The 15,437-nt window shown below is 43.8% G+C and overlaps 1 protein-coding gene across 1 annotated transcript in view; it reads right to left on the bottom strand.

The window, feature by feature from the left end:
• Nucleotides 1-2,648: 2,648 nt before the first annotated feature.
• Nucleotides 2,649-15,437, bottom strand: part of LOC116845247 (zwei Ig domain protein zig-8-like) — a 30,988-nt gene continuing 18,199 nt past the window's right edge. The window contains exons 3-7 of the mRNA XM_032817718.1: nucleotides 8,084-8,268; nucleotides 7,197-7,410; nucleotides 5,055-5,241; nucleotides 4,005-4,126; nucleotides 2,649-3,027 (exon numbers count right to left, since the gene is read on the bottom strand). Coding sequence (XP_032673609.1) covers nucleotides 2,891-3,027; nucleotides 4,005-4,126; nucleotides 5,055-5,241; nucleotides 7,197-7,410; nucleotides 8,084-8,268 — 845 coding nt within the window. The 3' untranslated portion in view covers nucleotides 2,649-2,890. The remainder of the gene's footprint in view (nucleotides 3,028-4,004; nucleotides 4,127-5,054; nucleotides 5,242-7,196; nucleotides 7,411-8,083; nucleotides 8,269-15,437) is intronic.

Below are 15,437 nucleotides of genomic sequence, written 5' to 3'. Positions count from 1 at the left end.
GTCACTGCCCAGATTTTCTGTCATATATTACACATTCACAACGATAATGTAACGATAACTACACTATCATTAAAAGTTACATAATATACTTACGAACTTAAGGTTTGACTACCAAAACGGGAACAGATCAGGCCAAACTAATGGTCTGGGTACTTATGGACCTTGATTTTTTGTTTTGCTAAGAACATACCGCGACGATTTCTCTCCGTCGCGTAAGTGGAATCTGCGAGGTTTAACAAAAATTTTAAGCACGTTAATGTGCTTAAAAATGTCACCTTAATTCAACGTAATGTTCGTAATAGCGCATTTCGATATAGGCGGAAGACCTCGACGTACCGAGACCCGCGACCCTATTTTGCGGGAATACATGTCGTTGAAAATATTCATGAGTCGCGAGGAAGTGATCGACCGTACGATCGATCGATCAATGACGACGACGACGACGACGAGGACGAGGACGAGGACGACTAGCGATTTATATGTCGTTATAAAAGTTTGTATCCCACCTCGCCGTCGTCGCGATAAATTCTTCGATAAACTTTGACGAAGCTAGCTTATAGGATGTCGTTGCCGCGTCGCATGCACCGCGACCGTGTCTGTCCTTCCTTTCGCCCACTATCGTCCAACTTTTCAGCCGCGCCCATCATATTTTATAAACATTCTTTTAAGTGGATCTGAAAGGCGCCATTAAGGCTAAAAGGTTGAAAACATGGCCAGGGCTAGAGGGTCGGTGGCCTCTTGATATCTTTGATCGATACGCGTTAGTCCGTTGCTTAATGCGCTGCAAAATTTCGTGCAGCCAAAAGAGACGGAACCGAGGATTCCGTAGCTGCACGTCGACACACGAACGGCAACGAGATTACGTTCGTACGAAAACGACGTTTGGGCAAGCGAGATCGCGTTTCGCTAAAAATTCGCGTCTCGAGTTTTTCGCGCAATTGCGTGTGCAACATCATCGAATGGCGGATTCCTGCCGAACAATCGCGTGTATAATCTCATGGATTTTCAACGAGATTCCATTGAGCACAATAGCGCACTGGAGCTATGCAACAATTGCAATTACAATAGCGTTTGTGCTTGGCGCCGTATGTTGTTTACCGTTCCGCTTATTCCTAACTGCTCGTTAATGCTCCAGTTGAAATTTTGGCCCAACTTTCTAACATCTGTATATTCTGAAGGATGAGTGCATGTTTGATGTTCATGGAAACTAAAGTTGTATTTAACACCAAAAAACGCACAAAATGCCATTTGTAAATTCTAAAAGAAGTCTTATTGGCAAAATTAATAAATAGAATTATAAGAGATTGACATAGAATATCAGAATAAACGTCATGTTGAGATCGAAAGAGATCAAAATTTCGACTCGGACAAAGTTTTTATTCGTAATTAAATTTCGACTAGATCTGATTCCTCATAATTAAGCGAGCTGGAGCACTGATCGGGGATCTAATGAAATTTCGTCGAATTTGCACTTTCGAAACGTGCAGAAGTACAAGGCGAAAGTCGGATACCACGTTCTGAACACGGTCGTGATCGAGGAGCCATCGACTTGTGAAACGCGCGACTGCACAACGGGAGCGTTAATCGCTCGTGGAGATCGCTGTTTGTTTTGCAATACTATAAATTTCGTGGGAGTTTGCGGTCGGTATCACGAGCCTTTAAGTTTCTGCGCAAGACACCTGTTCATTCTATGCCTAACTACAAAGAACTTCCATAACTTACTTGTCTAAGGTTTTGCACGGAGAGGCGCCGCTCGCGGATTACGGCCGCTACAAAGAAATATAGTATATATGTATGTGTGTGTGTGTGTGTGTGTGAACCGCGCACAGAGTTACGAGTGGAGTTACGATAATGTAACGTTGAGAAGCGTATCTAATTTAGACGCCTCCTACTCGAACGCGCGCGCGCGCGCGGCCGATGTACTCTCGGTAACATGATAGACAGATTTTACGGCGTGCTTCCCTATTTATAATATTGATGATGATGGATATCGAACTGAAACTTTTAACGCAGTATTAACTTTTAACAAGCCACTCGCTCGCTTCGAACTTTGTTCCGGACGGCAACAGGACTTTTATTACATCGTCAGAGTTTCTTCCAGCGATTCTTCAATGTAAAGAGGATCGTTTAAAAATAATTCGTGATAAAACGCGCATACCTTTAGGCAATCTTTAAGGTCAGTAACTTTCTTCACAGAAATATCGCGAGAACTTTGTCTTTCGACTCAGCAAAGTTAATTTTTTGTTAAAAAAATACTTATATATTTATTTATAAAGATAATTGTGTAGTGCTCGTATTTTGCCTAGAACTGACAAAACAGGAATCTCGGATAGAATTTAAACAGAGTAATTCTCTACTATTGGTACCTATATCGCGGTATGATCACGCAGCTCTCGTGTAGCTTTTGCGAACTTCGTATACATCGGTCGGTAAAGAAAAGCTCTCGCTTTGCAGGCGGTTTTCTACCGGAACGCACACACAACTTCTAATGACATTAAAAATCTCTTTTATTAAAAAAAATGCGAATGCTAACGATGTACAAATGCAATGTCGTGATACACGTTCGTTGATCACATTGCCAGTGTTAGGCTTCGGAAAGAAGAGATGAACCAATGAAGCACAAGCATAATATTTATTTGAACATCGATATTCAGTTTATTTAGCGTTGTAATACTGACACAAATTCATTCAGTGTTCACAGTTCGTGTGTTTCATGTAGTAATGACGTCGTGTATGTACGAATGAATGAGCGAATGAATCGTGAGAACTCGTATCTCGTCGAGGTCGCTTTGAAGCACGTTATCGCGCGGATATCGATGGGAATATCATCGAGGTTGACACTCGCGCGCGATATATGAACTTGGCGCGCGCGACGGTGAAAAATAAGTTTTCACAGGGAGTAATAACTTCGCCACATGTGAAGGAGAAAATTGGCGAACACCGCGTAAAACTCGGCGAAACCCACGTGATGGTTGGCGGCGCGCGCTGCATTCCATTGGTCGTGATGTACCGCAGCTTGTTTTTCACCTGAAAAGGGTGACAAATTGGTGAATAAAAAACACATCAGCCCTATAATTTGTAATATACATATGTATACACACACGTGTGTGTGTGTGTGTGTGTATATACACATATATGTACACAAACACACGGGGTATCTAATTTTAAACAGATCAATATCTCGAAAACTGAATTCGACAGACAAAAACGTTGCAGTCAGAATTTATAGGGCTTTAAAGGGGAAAAGGTGGTGATATTAAATTTCAGCTATGATCATTTGTATTAAATGAAAGTTAATTTTTTTTTAAATACAAAGCAAATTCTAGCAGATTCTAAAAACGTTGTTTAATTTTGCGTGGAAAGTTCTTAAGACGTGTATAATCTAAGTGCAATAGTTTAGGAATTATTTTGCAATAAAAATGCAACTTTGCTGATTTTTATCAACAATGCGAATTTATATATATGTTCGAGATTGGATTGGATTCCACTGGCCTATTTAAAATGGGATACTCTATGTATGTATGTATGTATGTATACACACAGAAAAAATATCCCATTTTAAAGGCCAGCTGAATATTTCGAACACATATATAAATTTGTATATGTATATATACATATTCACACACACACACACATATTACACGGACGAATATTATATGTATCGTCTGATGGGGAAATCCACTTTGTATGATCTGTAATTTGCGTTGAAATTTGCAACGGTATTTTATCAGCAACGAGACAAAGCAAGGGAAATAACATAAAAGAAAAAGATAAAGAAAATCGATATTACATTTAGAGGTATACGCATTTAAACGCGTGTATGCATATCGACGAATCGCATATCGCTCGCGAGATCGTTAAATAGAATGCTGAATTTCGAATTATAGGGTCGTCCGGATGGCATGAGTCACGAATTTTGCAGACAATACGCATTCCCGAGCGTCGGCATATATAACACCATTTATCCGCGCTAATTCTGTTCGGTGATTTTTTATTTCATTTACCATTTAGGACGTGAATGTGCACCGCGGTCGTGCTGAATTGGCTCACTGAGCACGTATACTCTCCGCTGTCAGTCTTTTTCGCTCGCTCGATGTAGACTCTTGTTATCACGTCCTCGTTCGATCTGCAAAAGCCGGTGGCTGTATTATGCAATGTGCCGTCGTGAGCGCTATTCTTTCGCGTGTCACCTGTACTCTCTTAAAATGAATTAGTCAAACATCACTGAAAGTGAATATACACTGATTGCAGTTATAAGTATAGGACTGAAAGTGTTCAGTGCTGTACTCATAACTGATATCAATGACTATTCACTGATTCGCTTTAAGAGAGTAGGTCTTTGCTACATTTTCGCGATGGAATATGCAATTACACAAAAATACATAATTCTTGGGCGGCCGAATGGATTTGACTCTTTAGATATTCACGCATTTACCGGCGCGTATATAAAGGACATGTGGGGAATGGACACAAAAATATAATTAAAATATATTTTCCTCTCTGACATATATGTATATATATATATCCGGCTCGACAGATTCAGTGACATGGACGTTGAATGAAAAATCGCGCATAACGCAAATTCTTTTCGTGACGATAATTTTTATAATTCACGCGCAAGCTCCGAAGGAACGAACGGCGATTGGTGAATGGGTTCGAGCTTCGTGCTCGCCGTATGTAAAAGTGACGACACCAGATTCACGCGAAGAAGACAGTCCGCTCCGGCCGGAAAGAAAGATAAATTCTCAATCGTGCGCGTGGGCGTTTGTATGGGTGTGCCGCAACGTCTGGAGCAAGATCAATCGCGGCAGGTGCATTTCACAAAGCGTATCGAGGCTCGTCAACGCGCACACCCTGCGGGCTTTCGACGGTAATGCCGGTGTTGCGCTCGCGGGGAATAAGAGCGGCGCTATGTCGTCGCGCTTATGTGTAGACAACGCCCACGCACACGTACAACATACAGTATGCGTGGGCACATGCAAATCGAGACACGGCCATACATCCATCTCTGGAAGCTCTCTTCGATCCATCGCCGCTTTACGATTTATGCTCACCCATTAACGTGATAAACGTTGACGTGATCCGGCAACATCTCACCATTTTTCCGCCAGACGGGATACGGTACTCTCGAGTCGGGACAGGATGGTCGGACGACGCACGATAACTCGATACCGCTTCCGGTCTTGTAGTATCGGTCTCGCAGCTCGTGTCTGGCTTCGTCGACGATTCTAATATCCGGCGCTGTAAAATCACAAATGTGCCGTATGAACAAATCGGTCGACGAGGGAGAGACACATTTCTTCTTTCCTATCCGATTTCTTTTTACCTGCTATATCCGTTCATCTTTTTTCCTCTTTCGACAGTCGCACTTGGATGTGAATTATAGTAGCGGAGTTTAATTAACGAAAAGTAAAACATGTTGATCGTACAAAATCTAGAGGAGCTGGACTGGATACGGGAGGGTAGGTGGATGGGGCGGTATTTCAAATCTCGTAAATCTCGACGACCGTCGCCGCGCAACGTGAATTTTCGGTTAGGACTTTGCTTGCAGTTGCTCTCTTTCTCTCTACCTTGCTCCATTTCGCTTTTACGTAGCCGACATTCGTAATTAAGTCGACGTAAGAGAACAGTTTCCGTCGTTATGTTACCGGGAGCGAGCGAACGCCCACGCTACGATATTGGCGCATACAGGCGTATCCGTTGACACGAGGTAAGTCAAGCGAAATAAAGTTCCGCCGTTGCGCGCGCGCGCGCAGCTTCTACGTGACGCAACTGCGGCTGACTTGTTTTCGAGAGCGCGGGACGCCGCAAGATTTTCTCGCAGTAATTGAATCGCCGCGAGGGCGGAATTTAAATTCGCGGCCGTTCCGGCTTTAGGCGCGACTCGTGCGCGCGTGGAGTTACGACCGCCGCGAAATGGAAAACTATGCGTGCATGCGTGTCGCGGCGCCACGACGTCGCTGGATTACGCAAACGTCCTGCAATTCGTGCAACTCGAAAACAACCCCCGCTGGCCAGCACGCGTAATAAAACATGTAGGTCTGAGTCACATGAATGAAAAAATAAATATATGCGTGTATGTATGTATATATATATATATATATATATATATATATATATATATATATATATACATTGTCAGCTAGACCGCGTTACTTTGATGAAATGTTTGTAGATGAGGGAACCGCGGATTCTGTGATTTAATTTTATCCCGCTCGTATGAAACGCGACATACACGTGAGATGTCCCGATTGCATCAAACGAACATGCCGCACACGAAAGAGAGGTGACTGTTAAATTAATAAATGATATTATAAATAACGAATTAATGAGAAAATTATCGAGGTGAATTATCAAGTCGGCGTGATAATTAATAAACCGTTAGATATAATCGAGAAAATTTACTTGAACATGTCACGAAATAATTACTCAGCCGATGTTATTTATTCGGCCCGGGACTCTAATTTCGCCAAGTTTCTCGCTGACTAATGCTCGCGATGTCGCACTGCATCCCTCAGACTTGCTAGCGCCGGGATAATACATACCGCACTGTCCGCGATAACATCCGTAAATGTTTATTTCTCGTTACGCTGGTGTATCGCCAGATATTTTGCAAGCGGCGGGAGATGCGCTCCCGGGAAACGGATGCAACTTCCGCCGTCGCTGCCGCCGCCGCCGCCGTCGTCTCTTAACGTAAGTCGCGGCCGATGAAGATAGATGATCGATCGATGAGGGTTTCAAGATTGCTCATGCAAAAGAAAACGCGGCGAGTTGAGACGGCACTCTGAGGTTATTACACGACTAATAAAATTTTTCGACATCGGCAAGGCGCACACAATCAGTTCCCCTAATTCGTGTGATTAAGAGTCGCGTTTTCCTGTTATAAGCACAACATTCTCTGTTGCTCGAATTGTTTCTTCATGTATAGCCAAAAAATTGTATCTCATCAATTGCTTTATTATTATTGAATATGTAATGACATCTGATGGTGAAAATTGAATGAGAAACAAAAAATTTCAGATTATATCTTATTTAGTGTGTACTACAAACATTTAAAGAAATCAGGTACGATTTAGAAGACGGTACGATTTCGGCAACTCTCTTCCCTATCTGTATCTCCACACCGCCCGGCGTGTTTTTCTCTTTTTCTCTTTTCTTTTCTCTTTCCGTTCCTTATCGTAAAAACATGGTATTACCGAGAACGGTGACGTTCGTGACCAGCATCCGCGGCGGGTGTGTGTTCACTTGGCAGACGTACACTCCGTGATCCTCCCTTCGCACGCCGGAGATGGCCAGTCTCCAGTTGTTCGGATACTGGAATCTCACGCTGTATCTCGAGTCCGATATATGAGTAGTGTTATCGAGAGTCAAAAGGGATGGCCAGTCGGCGTTCCGTCGCAGCCACATGACCTGCGAATATGTTTGTCAATTTTGCGAGCATCACACACTGTCGCGTGTGCCTCACTATTACAGCCAGAGTTATTTGGGCAATTTCCAATCGTTTGACGTCTAGTTTTTAAAACACATTTTTTTATTCTATTTTAATTTGATATCGCATTTGTTTCATTATTGTTGTATACATACATGTATAAGACTGAAAGTCGTGTAACTCTCGATTCGAAGAATAGTAAGGTAGACATGACGCTGACTGAACATTGCTACAAGCGGGATTATCAAACAATAGCGGTGAAATCGATGAAACTGTTTTATCAAATGAAGTTGCAACACTTCACATTGTCACAATTGTGTCAGCTGCTGATGTGCATTCAACGTACGTCACGTTCTTTCACTTTATAAAATATATAAAAATTACTTAAAAATAATATATTCTCGTATCTTTCAACGTAAATTCTTTCCAAATTCATTGCCACGCCCTGTACTGTCAGTTTGACTGCTGTCAACCGATCTCTACGCTCGCACATCAGTAGTGGCTTTGAATTGTAACAACTTGAAGCGTTGCAGCTCCATTCGATCAGAAGTGTGCAAACCGTTTTGCGACCGAGCATACATACGGGCAGATTGTCAAGTGCCAACAGCGTCGCTCCGATATTACCGTGAATGATTCATCGCGACACACACGCACCTTTTTGCCGGAGAGCATGGCCACGCGACAGTCGAGAAGGGCTGTCGCGCCAAGATGCAGCGCCACATTCTGCGATCCGTTGATACCCTGGCCGTCTGCATTCTCGAAGTACGGATTCCAATCTGTGACACGATGATGCCGCAAACGCGGGACTCGCAAAGGAGGCAGATTGGCGGTTATCTCCTCTGAAACGTATCGACAAACGAATTATCGGGGCTCCGCGCGGTTCCGCTGCACTTTTCTACATTTTCTATTTAGAGCGAATTGAGTGTGCGATTACTGTCTGAAGCGAGCGCGAGAAAGGGAAAGAGAGAAAAAGAGAGGGAGGAAGTAGAAAAGAGACGAACGCGTGACACAAAGGAGAAGGAATTTTCTCATTTCTTCGCTTCTGTTACGCACGACGGTTGTGAGATTATGAAAATATTTTGTCCGGATATGTGAGGCGCGTGACGCGATAATATTAGATGTTTTGAAGTGTTTACGTTATCAATGACGTGGCGTCCTTACGAACCGATTATCTTTTAACTGACGAAGGAGGTTTGCATTGTTAGCCATGTGGGGTGCGCGGATAAAGATTCGATCTATGTTTCTCACGATACAATCTCACCAAGATTTTCGCGTAAGCCGCCGACATCCAGTTTGAATGGCGCGGCTGTAATGGGATTCTCGCGAAATTCGTGTTGAAAAGCACGAAAAATGCGAATACATCGTGTACATAAGTCCGAGTAAATTGCATATTCGTCCCACTAATCGTTTTATGCATCTGCTATTTGAGTCGTGCAGTTTTTGTCTCCATTCCTAAAACAATAAACATATTGCGCATTCAAAGTTTGGATACTCTGAAGAATGAATGTGCGTGCACCTTTTTTCATTGTATTGCATCCGTCATCAGCGAAAAAAATGTTGCAATTTACAAAAAGTTCTGGTCCTCCAATTTTATTGCAATATTTATTTCCTTTATTCTCTGACCAAACGCAAGAAGCGTATTCAATTATCGCAACAGAATTTTTTCCTTTGTACCTTCTTCCTTTTTACACGCTATAAAAAAAGAGTGCTGCAAAGTTCTAGTATATACGACACGTTGTAAACTTTATTATCGGAACACGTCTCAACACTGTGAAATCTCTCAAAGTATAACTGTGAAATGATATTATGCGCGCAATATAATCCACACACACACACACACACACACACATCCACACACACATCCATCTCCTGATGAGGTTATCGAATATTTGGTTTTAATCGCAATGAGAGAAGAGAAATTTTCATTTCGAACATTAGTCTTTTTCCTCTTCTTCCATCTTTTCCTCCTCTTTATCGTGACAGATTTATTCTCGCGCGATACATGACACTCGTGGATTTACAGCGCGTTTGTTTTAAAGCACGATCTTGTTGTACCCGTTGTGAAAGCATAAGAGCGCGCAATAATCTCCAAGCGGATGCGAACACTTTAAAGTTAACACGAAGCAATAATGTCTTTTTGAGTACCGTAGGAAGGCCGAAGTTTCAAGTAATCGAGACTGTCGGATGAGAAGCGAGGGATGGGCGAGCTCGAATCGGGAGCGAATGTACTTTAATTAAAAAATAGGAAAAGGTGGAATGATGATGGAAAGGGCATCGTAAAACGAGCGATATTCAGTCAAATAATAGATACGGAAATTCGTCTTTTTTTTTTCCCTTTCTCTATCTTTTCCCTCTTTCTTCCTCCCTGCTCTTTTCTGTTAATTATTAAATGGTATTAAATATTCCAAATAGACGAACATTCGTGCTCGATTCTCAGACACGTTAAAAATCGAATAAAGGAGAAAAATCCTTTCCTCTTTCCCTCACCCCACACATTCCCCCATATTCGGAAACGGAGCAAACGCGAAAGAATAAAGAGACGCGAGATAAAGCTGCAGCCGGTTAACCTTTTGACCCTTTATTTCGCACGCTTAGTAACCGCACGGAGGTTTAGCCGCAGGTTGCGAAGCACTCAGAAATTTTACGGATACTTGAAACACAAAAGGTACAATTATACTGTAATGGTGAGCAGGTGGCTTCGCCGCAACGAACGACACGGCGCTGGAAAGTTGCGGGCCAAGACACTCGCGGTGTATTTTATCCCGGCGACGTTTCTCCATCGCGCTTTATGTATTGTTTCGCATATACTTAGAATTTCCGCGGGGAGCGTCTGTTAAGTGCAGTAACAGGGCAGGATATCGGTCACCTCGACATCGTGGGTAAAGACAATCTCCTTCGCGGGTGATGAGGAAAATACGCGTTTTCAATTTCATCCTCTTCTCCCTTCACGCAAAAATCCATCCGTCATATCCCCCTTTGACAGCGATAATTGGCGGTTTTAGTCGCCCACAACGGGCAAGAGAGGATCCAAGCGAAATAGGTGATACTCTGGCAGATTTTCTTTCGCGGTGAATCGCAAGAAGCGTTGTAAACGGTGTCTAAGAGCCGTGGCATGGCAATTTCTTACGTGAACCCTGAAAAACCGCTTGGAGGAGAATCTTTCGGGTCTGTGAACGACCTAACGTGTATCCTGGCGGGAGCGCGTTACGGTACTTTCTTACGGTCCCGAAGTCCAGCCGGGTCAATCCCTGATTTTCTTCACGGGTGTCGAAAGCCCGGGTATTTGATACTAGCTTGTGTTGGAGAGACAATGCCGCGATTTCATACGAACCGCGAGTACATCACCTCTCACTCATTCACTCACACATTCTCCCGCGGACACGGTCGGCTGCATTCGATAACGCGTCCGCAAATTACGATTACGATAAACGATTCTTCGTCGTCACGTGTCTTTACAGCCGGAACTTCATGACTGATCTAATTCGTTCCAGTCGACGGAGGGAATTACCCATCCGTTATTGATTCGATTATGCGGGAGCGCTCAGGGAGAGGACTAAATGTCTTCGGCAACGTCTACCTTTGTCTCTTTCAGTCTTCACGGCTCGCGCCTTAATCGAATGAGAATTAAGGGTTCAGAGCTTAAAGAATGCTGTTTTAATCGCTCGCTCTTGTCGCAGCGTCGCGAGTTTTATTTTCGTTTTTAGGGAACGGCTCGATTCATCACGGGATCTCGAACGAGCAACGCCGTCATTATCCATTTAATCGAGTTATTATTACGTTGTGTATACATAGTTTGACTGGTTCATTACGAAATTCTTGTAGTGGCCCATACATCGTTAATGGCCGAGGAGTGTTAAGCGGGAAATAATATTCGCTTAATGAGCGACTGCAAATAATTTTCTCGGGCTAATTTAACGTGTCTTCGTTAATTTGTGCGAAATATATTTATTATCAATACACACGAGTTATTATTACACCATCGTATATCGCGTATCTCGCGTCGATGTCGATGATAGGCACACAAACGGAATTTATTTACGCATCTTTACGATTTTATTGCCGCGGCTCTCTGTGAATTTTCCGGTCCACTGGCTGAAATGTAGCGGAGATGTATCGACGGCGAGACGGATTAAGTGAACGCGGGAAACATTTCGATGGCCGCAGTGCTATCAATTTATTAATATCCGATCAAGGCAGTACGAGCTTAACGGAGTAGAGAATTAAATGTCCCTCGCAATAGTCGCGATATTTCAAATTCGTTGAATCTCTTTTCTGTCTTCTCTTTTCCTTCGTTTATCCATATACGCGATTCTTATCTAGTGTAAATAGTTATAAAGTTGAAATGCAAGTGAAAAGTAATCGCTGAGGTGACGCGGTAGATTCACTGAAAGGAATAGATGTTGATTTATCGATTACATATGATACAAAAATGCTGACTAATCTGTAAATAACCGTGTATTGAAAAATATATAGGTTGATTAATTCGCTAAAAAGAAAGACAGGAAAAAAAGGAGCGTTATCTCGTGTACGATCTCTTTTAGCAGAATTACAGCGCAGTGTACATTAAATTCGCGACGATCGATATCTTTTTTAATCGAACCACAAAGCATTCTTTTATGCATTTATGAGCGTTCATTCACGTATATGTTTTCATATTTTTAGCCCGCGGTAACCTGCAACTCTTGCAGACTGCAAGAGGAGTTGTTTTTATTGGTATTTTCCACCCCCTGATTTGTAGAAAATAACCATAAAAGGAGAAACATAGAAGCGCATAGAAGGATTTAGATTGAACTGAGCTCTGAAATTGTTGCTTTGCGAAGTGCCAAATAAAGCAGAGACCGCGCACGTCGATGCGGGCTGTGTAGCCCGCGAATAAATCGTGATATTTCGTTTCTATCTTATATTAAAAAGCTTGCTGAATCGCAGTAGTGGCCAACTTAATTAACCACGGTTCAACTGAAGATTGCGTTCGGGTTGTCGACTTTTAACAGGCTCCTTTATTTTTCCTTTTTTCTTCTCCGATACTTCATCGAATAATGTATTCGTATATTCTACATCGTACGCGGAAACAAATACTTTATTCGCTTCGATGTGTCGCTTCGATTTAACGCGCGCCGACAATCGCTTGAAATTCAGGTACAACCGCGTGCGAGAGATAACGCGCGCGCGAACAGAGAGAAAAGCGAATGGTAACGGCGGGACGCGAGAGAGAATCCGAGTGATTTACGTTCTCCTTTCCGCGAGCGCGAGCACTCACGGGGAATAATTCGTGCCTTCGTTTTTAATTGTGCTCGGGCGCTCGCGGGACCTAACGGAACAATTGGCGGGTTCTACAGGAGTGCGTGAACTGCTCGCGCGCTGCAACGTGTGTGTTAAGCCGGTTCGCCGAGATTTTAGTGCCGCTAAAACGACTGCTGCGCGCGTTACGCGTTCCTACGTATAATCCGGTTCGTAAACGCGAATCGGCAGCTGAACTGACTGGAACGAAATGCCGCTGCTATGTGGAGTTTGCGTGCAAAAGTGCCGCGTGTTTTCCACGACCGCGCTCAATATGCGACGTTAATTATTTGTGACGTAATAAAAGCGTGTAAAACATGAACGAGCGAACCGTGATTCTGGCGATTCTGGAATCTGGCGCGGGAGGGGATAACGCAGGGAGAGAGTGTATGTGAAAGAAAGAGAGAAAGAGAGAGAGAAGGTGGGTTATTTTCTTCTTTGACGAGTCCCGTAAAATTTCGCGTTATCTGGCCGAGGTATTTTACGAGTCGTAATCGTTACGTCTGAGAATAAATTGCCTCACGGGAAGGTAGGTGAGTAGAGCGTTGCGCTACATGGGTCTCGGTAATTATAACGTACGATAACACCCGACCATGCCTTTGAGCTCGTGATTTTAGTTATTTGTCGTGCGGTCGCGAGTTAGCGACTGCGCCAAATTAACACTGAAATTATATCAGCAGGCATCGCGCGAAATAGTCAACAAATATTACTCGATGCGATAATACTGAACCCACTGCCGGCATTCTCGTATACGACCCTTGAATTATGAAGCGTTCAAGCTCGATGGGGGGACAAGGACAACTTATTCAACCGCATATTAATACGAATGACTCGCGTGCGCAATTTCGACTCGCGCAATACTCAAAATCGCATGATCGATTAACTGTATTGTTAAATTCGTCGACCGACCTGACCCAATCGAAAACGTTGGAAGAGTCGCTTTGTTCTCATGAGTTAACTGTGTGTGCGTGTATGTGTGTGTGTGTGCAACGTGAGATGATTAACGACACGAAACAGACTGACGTACAACATGACGGAACACGACGCAACAACGTTCGTCCATAACGGCCGAGTTTGCTCGTAAGCACTTTTGCGGACAGTGAAGGAATTAACTTGCTAGATTGTGAGGCAGTGCGGGATATGACGGCAGTGAGACGAGAATATCGTGTGTAAACGACATTAAAAGAGCATTATAGGCTATTCCATGACGGCCAAGATCCGGTAATATCTTGGTACATCATAGTGCGCTTTTATGCCACAATTTCTATCTTCTCTCTCTCTCTCTCTCTCTCTCTCTCTCTCTCTCTCTCTCGATCTCTCTCTTGATCTCTCGCCTTGTTTATCGTCCTTCCAAATATCGAACTCTGCACACGTTACATCGATACATGAATCTATAAAATCGATTCTTTTAACGCGGAAAATAGATACAACTGCGACATCTTATGAGAAGAAGGAGGAGGAGAAACGCGAGTGTGAGAGCAGTCACACACGCTCGTGGTAGCGCGACGTTAATTAAAAGCGCGTCCATTAGGCATTGGGTGGCTGGGGCGTATAATGAAAAAAGTTGGAAATCGCCATACACATTCGGTCCATTAACGCTAATGGGAAGCGGTTAAAGCCACGAGCGAGGAAATCCGTCCTTTCGTGGCACTATTCGGATTGAAGTATTTACGAAGGTGTTTCATCATCGATCTGCGGACAATTCTTATCGATTATCGCGATCCCTTCGCACGTAGCTCCGGAGGGAAGCTTGCTCGCCAGCCGTTAATTGCGACGAGGCTGTCTTAATTGGGACGCAGGACGAACGAGCGAGCGAGCGAGCGAACGCGCCGTTTAAAGTGACCGAATTTAAATTTTACAATTATCCGGGGGGAGGATCGGGTCCCCGGGCGGCGACCTGCGGGTTTCATCAGCGTTCGGATAATACGGATACTCGCACGTGAGGATCGCGAGCCCGAGGTAATAAGATCTGTGAGAACGTTTGGTGGCCGCGTTACTAATTTGACGCGCTTGTACCAACTCGTTTACGTGGTGCTATTTGCATGCTCTAAAAATTACCGTCATTCCCTCGTCTCGCTTTCGCTCCGTGGTTGCCGTCAGTCGTCGAATAGCTGCATCGTGAGAGAAGAATTTCTCTCGCTGTGCTCAGTTTCGCACGTGACTTTGGTACCTTTTTTTCTCCGTTTCTCACATTTACCTTCGTACGTGTAAAATGCCTCCCAATGAAATCGGATCTAACGTGTTACTCATTATCGATAACGACCGACCGCGTTTCCATCTGCCAATAGTCGTCCAGCTCATCGACTTGATGTCCGCGAATATATCTGCGAGTATAAAATAAAATAAATACTCGTTATCCCCGTTGGAAGTTATTTATGAACGGGATAGAATAACAAGCGCTTGACCGTTTCTCACGTTTCTCATCTGATCATCCGTGGAGAACCACCCGGTCCTATTTGCGTGAAAGGAAAGACACAGGTCATTCGCGTGCGCCCATCACGCATTCTCGCACATACTCCGAAAGGAAGTCCATAATCCCCTCGGTCTCCCGTGTTCCTTTCCATCGCTCATGCGAATCCGAGGCACAAGCGGCGCGCGCGAGCGAGCAGCCGTTTCGGCTGAGTTCCCGACGATCGAGGTCACAGAGCACCGACGTAATAAATATACATCCAGAAGACCATTTGTTTCCGTACATTGCCTTATGGCAGGGATGCTACCATCGCCGAAGATG

This window comes from Odontomachus brunneus, unplaced genomic scaffold (genome assembly GCF_010583005.1).
Source record: "Odontomachus brunneus isolate Ranch 3 - 2012 unplaced genomic scaffold, Obru_v1 Obru_scaffold_050, whole genome shotgun sequence".
Taxonomy (NCBI): Eukaryota; Metazoa; Arthropoda; class Insecta; order Hymenoptera; family Formicidae; genus Odontomachus; species Odontomachus brunneus.
The sequence above is the reverse complement of the archived record's forward strand: the minus strand, read 5'-3'. Positions and strand labels throughout refer to the sequence as shown.